Here is a 10,380-nt window from a genome sequence, read left to right on the forward strand (position 1 = left end):
GTTTAAACAGTAGGATAAGGACCGCGTTGGGTTCCTAATGTATTACTATAACGACTGACAAGCGCTGAGGCCTCTGCAGACTCTCTGATGAGCACAATGATGGAGGAACACTGACACCTGGAGCTCGGGAGGGAGAACAACGCACTTCCACAGATTTAGTGTGTTATGTCAACTGACTGGGCTTAGGAGAGGGTGGCAGTTTCATCTTTATTTCATTAATACTGTCTCAGAAGTATGGTGTGAAAGAAGAGAGCCATGAATCTCCGGGGATTCTTTCAAGATTTCAATCCGAGGTAAGTTTGTGTCAGATGTGCCAAAAAACACAGCCGGATTTTGTGTTACTCGGTTATGGTTAGCAAGTTAGCTGGCTCGATTCACAGGCCTGTCACTGGCATTGTGTGAGCTCTGTTTAGCTCTCCTCATATCGGTCTTTCGTAAATTCACAGTCCAGCTGTCATGAAACCACAGACTATAACAGCTGTGTTATTTTTCTTCATACCAGACATTAAGGCAGGACGTTTTCAGCGCCCTGCTGAGTTGGCTAGCTAGCTTTAGCCTGACACTCGACTTGGAAGTTTTGAGCTCGACTGAGTTGATGCCTCATTCTGCAAATGCCACGTCTGGAATTTAAGTAAAACGAATTGAAGTACTGACTTATAAATATGAGAAATGAGTCTGCTGTTAAAATAGTTATTGCTAGCTTTCTAACGAAACTGCGCAAAGTGAAAATTAATCACTAACGTTACACAGTTATTATGGTTAGCTAGGCAACAGATATCTGGTAATGTTAGTTAGCTTTAGTAGTTTTCTCGGTCATCCGCAGCCACATGTAGGCTACTAACGAGATTTACTACTGAACTGTTAAATGGCTCAGATTCCCATCATGTGTACTTGTTCCATTTCAGCAAATTCCTGATCTATGCATGCCTGCTGCTCTTCTCTGTGTTACTGTCATTGCGGTTGGATGGCTTTATTCAGTGGAGCTACTGGGCGGTGTTTGCACCCATTTGGCTCTGGAAACTCATGGTCATCATCGGAGCATCCGTGGGTACTGGGGTGTGGGCCCACAACCCTCAGTACAGGTCAGTCATATCAGTGCCTGAGGGTCCATTATAGTTATTTCCTCAGAGTCCAGGACGCCAGTGCCATAACTCTTGAAATGTTGGGATGAATTGCACCTGGGCCCATGGTGGTTGGGGGGTGGGGGGGCAGTGAAAAGGGCCCTCTAAAATGTTTAATTAAGCTGCTCATACAGACACTTACACAATCATACACACTTATGAATCATGGAAATTTCCGGTGTCTTTACGACAACCTCACCAGGTAGTTTCCATAAACAGAGGCTTGACATCTGATTAACTCCCTCTTTTTTATAATACAGATCATCCACAGTAACGGTTTTCAACAGATCAATCAGAGTCATTTCAAAATGTTATATAGGTAGTTTAATGGGAGGGTTTAAATTAATTAAATTAATTAAAAAGCAAGTAAACTAGCAAAATTACATTGTCAGTTTTTATACACTGAAAGTAAGTTTGTATAAGGGAACCCCCTAAGATCCTAGTTATGCCCTGACAGTGTTCTGTCCTGGTTGGATGTTTTTAAATGTTCCATTATATATGAACATGTCCCAAATTGCACATGTATGTTCCTTAGGGCTGAGGGGGAGACCTGTGTGGAGTTCAAGGCGATGCTGATCGCTGTAGGGATCCATCTCCTCCTTCTCACCTTTGAGGTGCTTGTGTGTGACCGTGTGGAGAGGGGCTCACATTTCTGGTTGCTGGTCTTCATGCCCCTTTTCTTCGTCTCTCCCGTCTCTGTGGCGGCGTGCGTGTGGGGCTTCAGACATGACCGCTCACTTGAGGTTAGTCACATGGCCAGAACTGACTGTGTTTTTTTTTTTATTTGCTGTTACCTCCATGACAACAAATCCTTCAACTCATGATTGGTGTCTCTCTGTAACTTCACTCAGCTTGAGATCCTGTGCTCGGTAAACATACTGCAGTTCATCTTCATTGCACTGCGATTGGATAAGATCATCAACTGGCCCTGGCTGGTAAGGTCTGATAACTATCCTGAAGCCTTTTGATAAGAAGTTGAACAAGTTAATTTAATGGCAGTATGACTTTCTTTTCATTTTGGGTGTGTATGATGTGTTGTTTTTGCAGGTGGTCTGTGTGCCGCTATGGATCCTCATGTCCTTCCTTTGTCTGGTGGTGCTTTACTACATTGTCTGGTCTGTCCTTTTCCTCCGTTCGATGGACGTCATCGCTGAGCAGCGTCGCACTCATATCACCATGGCGATCAGCTGGATGGCTATCGTTGTCCCCCTGCTGACCTTCGAGGTACAAAAGTGTAAAAAATGCAGGATGAATGTGTGCTCACAGTATGTTACAAGCAGTAATTGGTATAACTCAGGATCTTTTGCGAGCTTATACGTAATGTACTCTATACAGCCTAATACCAAGTGTGTTGTTACATACGCAGCATATACAGGGTAGTTCAAAGTAAAGGAAACACCACATGAAATACTTAAAAGCTTTTGGCTCTTACATTCGCATACAAAAGTATGGAGACCTCCGGTCACATTGTCCAAATAAAAATAAGGCACTCAAAGATATGACTGTATATAAGGAATACCTACTATAGAAGTGCACTCCGCAGGTTTTAAATGACTGAAGTTGGCCAAATATGTTGATGCACAATTCATCAGCTTCCCTCTATCTACCCCATCCACTAATAAGCTTCAGGCTCTGATTAACTTTTGAACTTATTTTTTTTATTGTGCAACGTAGTGAAAACAAAACTTATGGGCCCAAGTAGAAACAGCACCAGATGTTGTTTCATGTCTTAATGATGTTGACGTTTGCACTATTACTAGCTAGGTACGGTAAAGCTCACTAGGCAGTGGAAATGATGACAAAATGCATGATTTTACCGCCCTGCCCAGTGGAAAAACACCTTCAGTGTGTGTAGCACTGGTATGAATGTAACAGGCAGTGTTGCTTTTTTTTCTTTTTTTCTTTTTTTTTTAAAAAAAAGCCTTGTTAATTCAGCTTTTAGGTGTACATTTTGAAACATTATCTCTTGTTTTTTTTTTTCATTCATGCTCTGGCCTATCAGGGTTGGTTTTAGTTCTTCTGAGATTGAGCTAATCTAAACTCTGTAGCAACACTGTGTAAAAACCTCAGTAACACCACTGTGCCTGATGCTCTCATACCAGCATCATAGACACCATCACGTCAGTGTCAATGCTGTGGTGAGAATGTCCACCTTTCCAAATTATTTCTGGTCAGTGTTGATCTTATGGTGGGGTAAAGGGGATTAATACAGTGTACAGCATTAGATGGGCTACAGTCAGTAACTGTATACCTACAAAGTGCACATATGTGGCGGTTGTACCAGAAAAAAATGTGTTTGAAAGGATTCTTGATTCTCACAATGTAATGTTTTCAAGTGTTTCTCACAATAATGCTAGCATTAGCGATTTTGCTGAAAGACTGCATTATTTACTCTGTCATCCCCTTTTTTCTATCCCAATCCTCCAGATTCTTCTTGTGCACAAGTTAGATGGCCATTATGACTCAGACTATGTCCCGGTCTTTGTGCCTCTCTGGGTCTCCCTGGTGACACTGATGGCAACCACGTTTGGCCAAAAGGGAGGCAATCACTGTAAGCTGATTTTCATCACGATTGAGGTCACCTGGTTTTCGTTTTTAAAAAGAAGCAGGAAAGCTTGATGTGTTCTAAGATTTCTCTTAATTTTACAGAACTGTAATCTACAATAAATAGGACCAACCTAAGTAAATACTTTGCTCATTCTTTTGCAAATCATAGGTATCCAAAAAAAAAACATAAGTAAAACATTCTTTACTTTCAAAGTGTATTGAGATTTTGTTCAAAGCAGTTTTGGAGCATTTTTATTGGTCCATTTGTCATGAAATGTTCACTCAATATAAAGGGCAACTGCTGTGTTTAAAATGGAATAGAATTAAAAAGTAAAATAGATAAAATGGAGAGACTTGTTTTTTGGACAGAGACAGTATGTATTCTATTTTAATGTGCGTTTGCTTTTTTTATACTTTGCTCACATTTCTCAATTTGACTTGCTGCTGTAAGGTTTGGTTGTTAGATCTAATCCTGGGTTCTCGCCTTCATGTGTGTTTTTTTTACTTTTTTCTAGGGTGGTTTGGCATTCGTAAAGATTTCTGCCAGTTCCTTCTGGAGCTCTTTCCCTTTCTGCGGGAGTACGGCAATATCTCCTATGACCTCCACCATGAGGACTCAGAGGTGTCTGAAGAGATACCTGCCCACGAGCCTCCTAAAATTGGCCCGATGTTCCGCAAGAAGACTGGAGTGGTCATCACGCAAAGTCCCGGGAAGTACTTTGTGCCTCCGCCTAAACTGTGCATTGACATGCCAGATTAAAACACTCTACGGACACAGCACACGAGAGAAGTGTAGTGCTATCTACCAGCGTTCACTTCAGGCCACGTACAAATGGTGGAAATGAACCAGTTCAGTCCAACGGAAGTTTTATATAAGCTCAGCTTCAGTTTGGCAAAGACTGAAATGTCCTCATGTTCAAATGGAGCTCAAACCAGGAGGCCTGCTGTGGGCATGGCTTGCCATTTGACTCTTCCCTATGATCGTATTGCATCTCTGTTCCAGAGTCCTGTGCTCAGACCTTTCCTTGATCCAGTTGTATAGACCAACACCTTCAGAGGGGAGACTACTAGAACTCGTTTAATTATAAAAATAACCAAGGTATTTTTTTTCTCCCCTACTCATAAACAAATATGAAATTTCAGTCTCAGCCATTATGTCAGAATGATCCAGCTTAGTTGACGTTTGGTGGTAGTAGTATGGGATTGTCTGAACACTCATAGATTTTTCTGGGTAAGCCATGCATAGCATCGAGGCTGCTATGGTGGAGGTGAGTGCCGTCTTCATGGGAAGAAGGTTATGTAGCAAAGCCAAAGAACATTAGCGTACAAGTTTGATTTGGCTGAATTCAAACGCTGTTGTTTTCCAGCAGAAGAAGTTCAGAGGGTTTTTTTTTGTCTGTTACATGTGATAGCTTTGAACAAAAGAGATTATTCTCCCTATCACTTCACATTTGTGGTTAGTCATTGTTTACTAGAACACCTCTCTTGCTATATCTAGCACAGCAGTGTTGTGCTATTTTTTTTGTCCAGTGAGGACATTCACTATTAACCCACACTAACTCTAGTTCTTGAGTGTGGACCATGTATTTGTAGTTATGGTCTTGACTCCCATATTGTGATAAATATATAAGATATAAAACATCTGTCCTTGTGAAGAAGTGATTAACAACTAGTCCCTCTTGTTGACCCATTTCACGTTATTCATATATAATTTTTAATCTTATTTCGATGAAGTTGACATGACACAACACAATTCAATAATAACACAACACTAGCAAAAGTATAAATCCTAACCTAATATTTGGGAGAAAAAAGCCTTTGAATCACTTAGCACAAAGCAAATAGCAGTTTTAGATCTAAATTGAGGAGTGGACCATTTAATATGAGCTTCTAAGCCGACAGTGGTAAAGATAGCCTAAATTGTTCTGTTACACAAGATGAAATCTCCTGCTTTTTGTAGGTGCACACTACATATGTACTCAGCTGGCCTGAGTGAGCAGCTATTGGAGTTCATGCTAGTGGATATGGACCAATACTGTTGTGTTTTTTTGTTTGTTTGTTTGTTTGTTTGTTTGTTTATTGGGTTTATTCTTCCACATTGCATCTCCGTTGTCACTGTTAGTCCTTTTAAAGGTGTGATAAACAGTAGCTATTGATTTTGGCTGACATTAAAATCTTATCTCTGACATTAAACTGATTGGTCTGTCCCTTTTTTGATTAAATATACTTGCTCTCAAATTTGCTCATATGGAAAAAATAATGCATTGAATCTACACTACCGGCCAAAAGTTTGGCATCACTTGTCGTGTTAATTGCCATTATTTATATAGTGTAAGTAGAAATGCTATAAGCTAGACACCGAAAGGTACTCTAAGACATTTTAATCAACATACGTTTTTGGGACCTGTAAGAAGTTATTAGATGAAAATAATATACTGTAATCCATTTAGAGCAATTTCTTGTAAAGTTATTGCATCAAAATTTTATTTCTCTTCAAATATGGATTTTGGATCTTAATTTCATTCTTAGTTTTATAAGGCTTTCTCAATTGTGGAATCATCTACATCTCTGTTCATCATTCTGGACACATCTAAGATTTCGTCATTAGTTGAAACCTAAGAAGGTTTAGAGTTGTAGCAATCGTATAATACATGTACCTGCAACTAAATAGATATTGTTGAAAACAGTGATTCCACGCTTTTGAACGGTAGAGTACTTGATTTAAATGTATACATTATGTGTACATGAGTTGAATAGATTCCATAGATTTTTGTCTCTAAGTTTAGATACACAGTCAATATACATTTTTTATTTGGACATGTCCACCTTTAAATCAGGTAAATGAATTATTTTTTTCAATGTTTACATACAAAGGATGAAAAATAATCAACATTCAAATGTAAGAAAATTACAAAAATGTATGCATGAAACACTGAATGTATATGGAGGGATGAAAAAATAAGACTGAAATTTTTTTATGTAAATTGTAAAAAAAAGGTTTAAACCTTAAAGCATTACTTTGTATGGTAAAAGGCAAATAAACTAGTTTCATTCAACTCAAAAAATTACTTTGCTTTGAACAAAAATCCTTCATTCAAAGAGTTTAGGTTGAAAAGAACTAGTCTGTTTACTTTATTTACCATATTACTTCATTTTTAAGGTTAAACGGATGAGTCATTTTTTTACAGTGTATCAGCCTTATCCCACAATGAAAAATGTACGAAATATAAACTTTCAGTGAAGTACGGTTATTCAAAGAAAAATAATATTTTTTTCTGAAAAATATTTGTTTTTGATGCCCCTGTATTTAGTACTTTGTACACACTTCCTTTGGCAAGACAGCAAGGGTCCTTGGGTTCTTACATACTAATGACGTTACTATGATGTAATTTGTCCCAACAACAGTTTCAAACTTCAGAGAAGGTCCACCACCATACGTCACAGTCGTTTCTTTCCTGCACAGCTTTGATGCTTAAGGCTAGATACACCTCTGGTATTTGTTGTCGAAAAGCTTTTTGTCTTGTCTGACCATAAAGCCTTGTTCCAATCAAAGTTCCTGTGAACTTTAGTGACATGTCTTTTGAACTTACTTGCATCAAACAGCTTGCTTATTTATTTATTTGTTTGTTTGTTCGTTCATTTGTCTGCATTTTGCTCATCTGCCTGATTTGTGATTTGTGCCTTTGGAAATTTATCCAGTGAAACTTCTAAACAACATCTGACTTATTTGATTTCTTAAAACAGCAAACATAATGCAGCTTTTGTTAAGTATTCATTGATAGTTTGGTAGCTGGTAGTTATAAGTTTAAATAAAAGATAATATCGCTGACTTGGCTAATTTTGGGAACAAAATAAACAGGAACGATGGTACTGAATGCAGAGCCGTTTGACATTTATTTGTGAGCTGGAATGCTCATCACATAGTGAACTCCGCTAGAGCAGAAATCTTCTGAGAAGCCTTACAAATAGTTTGTTGACATAAAAGTGGCATATAATTGTAGTTTTAGAAATTTTGTTACCCTAGAATGCTGCCACCCTCTGTAACTGTCCATGGAGAAGGTTCTGCCTCTCAAACCATAGAAACTGAAGTACACTATATGGACAAAACAAAAGTATTGGGACACACCTCTTAATCAATGAATTCAGGTGTTTCATTTAGTCCCATTACCACAGGTGTATAAAATCAAGCACCTAGCCATGCAGTCTGCCTTTACAAACATTTGTGAAAGAATGGGTCGTTCTAAAGAGCTCACTGAATTTGAGTGTGGTATTGTAATAGGATGCCTCCATTGCAAGTCAGTTCATGAAATTTCTTCCCTCCTAGATATTTCACGATCTACCATGAGTGAACCACAGCAACTCAGCCACAAAGTGTCAGACCACATAAAGTTACTTAGCGAGTCACCGAGTGCTGAGGCACATAGTGAAGAAAAGTAGCCAATGCTCTGCTGACTCAATAACTGCAGAGTTCCAAACCTCCTCTGGCATCAACATCAGCACAAAAACTGTGTCCTGGGAGCTTCACGGCACGGGTTTCCATGGCTGAGCAGCTGCATGCAAGCCACACCAAGCACAATGCCAAGTGTTGAATGGAATGGTGTAAAGCACGCCGCCACTGGGCTCTGAACAGTGGAAACGTATTCTGTGGAGCGACTAATCACCTCTCTATCTGTCAGTCTGATGGACGAGTCTGGGTTTGGCAAATGCCAGGAGAACATTACCTGCCTGACTGCACTGTGCCAACTGTAAAGTTTGGTGGAAGAGGGATAATGCTATGGGGTTGTTTATCTGGGGTGTTTATCTGGGGTTGGCCTAGGACACTTATTCTAGCCTAGTCTAAATCTTAATGCTTCAGCATACCAAGACATTTTACACAATTCTATGCTTCCAACTTTGTGGGAACAGTTTAGGGAAGGCCCTTTTTCTGTTCCAGCATGACTGTACCTTTGTACACAATGCAACGTCCATAAAGGCATGGTTGAGTGAGTTTGGTGGGGAAGAACTAGACTCGTCCATGCAGAGCTCTGACCTCAACCCCACTGAACACCTTTGGGATGAACTAAAGTGGAGATTGTGAGCCAGGCCCTCTCGTCCAACATCTCTGTCTGACCTCACAAATGCTCTTCTGGATGAATGGGCAAAAATTCCCGCAGACACACTCCAAAATCTTGTAGAAAGCTTCCCTGAAGAGTGGAAGCTGGGGACTAACTCCATATTTATGCATATTTATGGATTTAGAATGGGATGTCTTAAAAGCTCCTGTAGGTGTCCCAATACTTTTGTAATTAAAGTGTATGTTAGGCAACATTCTTTTTTGTAATCTCTTATGTCTTAGGATAGAATGCTAAAGCTCCAAAGTGAGAGGTGTGTCCAGTTGCAAAGCAATACAGATTCTGCTCACCAAAAGAACATGATTAACTTAAAAATTAGAGACTAAAGCTATGGATGTACATTCACACCAGGTACAGCAGAAAAAAAATGTTTTTTTCTCTCCAGCTCTGTTTCTGGCAGCAGTATGTCAAAAATTTAGAAGTAATATTTCAAATAATGACATTTTCTTGACATGTAACTTAGTATCTCAAGGTTTTTTTTTTTCAGTTATCTCAAAATATTGACTTACTTTCTCTAAATTGTTTACTTTCTTATCTGAAAATAATTGCTCACTATGTAGAGATAATTACTATTAAAGTTTTGACTTACTATCTCAAATTAATGAATATCATGTCATAATAAGGACATTTTCTTGAATTTGTGACATATTATCTGGAACATTTTGACTTAGTATCTCAAAATAATGATACAGTTATGTATCATTATTTATGTATTATGTATATTTTTTTCTTAATTATATATGTTTAATATACAGATTTTAAATTACTCTCCCAATTAAATGACTTAATACGTTGAAATAATGGTTTTCATTTTTTAAGAAAGTAATTATTTTGAGATACAAAGGCAAAAGTTTGACATACTGCTGCCAGAGAATTAAACGTTTTTTTTCTCCTCTACCTGGCAGTAATGGACCTCCATAAATTTGTGCTTAAGTTTGTGAAATTGAGTAAATGTAAATACCCACTTCAGGAAAGGTAATTTTAACAGTAGTGGATGTGGGAAGATTACAGGGCAGTAGTAACACAAAATAAGTACTGGTGCATGTGGTGTGTGGTGACTCTGTGGGTATATGACTGTATATGAGACTGTGGGTATATGATCGCATGTATATGAGACTGTGGGTATATGACTGCATGTATATGAGACTGTGGGTGTATGAGTATATATATGACTGTTGGTATATGACTATGTATATGACTCTGGGTATATAAGTGTATGTATAAGAGTCTGTTGGTATATAAGTGTATGAATAGGACACTGTGGGCATATAAGTGTATATATATATATATATATATGACTGTGGGTATATAAGTGTATGTATAAGAGTGTTGGTATATAAGTGTATGTATAGGACACTGTGGGTATATAAGTGTATATATATGACTGTTGGTATATGACTATGTATATGACTCTGGGTATATAAGTGTATGTATAAGAGTCTGTTGGTATATAAGTGTATGAATAGGACACTGCGGGTATATAAGTATATATATATATATATATATATATATATATATATATATATGACTGTGGGTATATAAGTGTATGTATAAGAGTCTGTTGGTATATAAGTGTATGAATAGGACACTGTGGGTATATA

At 38.2% G+C, this 10,380-nt stretch overlaps 1 protein-coding gene across 2 annotated transcripts; it reads left to right on the forward strand.

Moving 5' to 3' along the window:
* The first annotated feature begins 136 nt into the window (after positions 1-136).
* tmem185 (transmembrane protein 185) lies at positions 137-5,861 on the forward strand. 2 transcript variants are annotated; one of them, XM_036588873.1, is made up of 7 exons: positions 137-293; positions 906-1,082; positions 1,657-1,864; positions 1,973-2,056; positions 2,169-2,345; positions 3,549-3,672; positions 4,184-5,861. In XM_036588873.1, the coding sequence occupies exons 1-7, from the start codon at positions 256-258 to the stop codon at positions 4,426-4,428; spliced, it is 1,053 nt and encodes a 350-aa protein (XP_036444766.1). In that variant the 5' UTR covers positions 137-255; the 3' UTR covers positions 4,429-5,861. The 2 variants fall into 2 exon arrangements, with proteins under 2 accessions (XP_036444766.1, XP_036444767.1); XM_036588874.1 differs by having other exon boundaries at positions 162-293; positions 979-1,082.
* Positions 5,862-10,380: the final 4,519 nt, after the last annotated feature.

Source organism: Colossoma macropomum, unplaced genomic scaffold (genome assembly GCF_904425465.1).
Source record: "Colossoma macropomum unplaced genomic scaffold, Colossoma_macropomum, whole genome shotgun sequence".
NCBI lineage: Eukaryota > Metazoa > Chordata > Actinopteri > Characiformes > Serrasalmidae > Colossoma > Colossoma macropomum.

What these genes read in the sequence shown, in the direction of transcription:
- tmem185 (XM_036588873.1), top strand. Translation starts at nt 256, where the DNA reads ATGAATCTCCGGGGATTCTTTCAAGATTTCAATCCGAG. An exon ending in GACATGACCGCTCACTTGAG is followed by an intron (nt 1,865 to 1,972) that starts GTTAGTCACATG and finishes AACTTCACTCAG; the next exon opens with CTTGAGATCCTGTGCTCGGT. An exon ending in CCAAAAGGGAGGCAATCACT is followed by an intron (nt 3,673 to 4,183) that starts GTAAGCTGATTT and finishes ACTTTTTTCTAG; the next exon opens with GGTGGTTTGGCATTCGTAAA.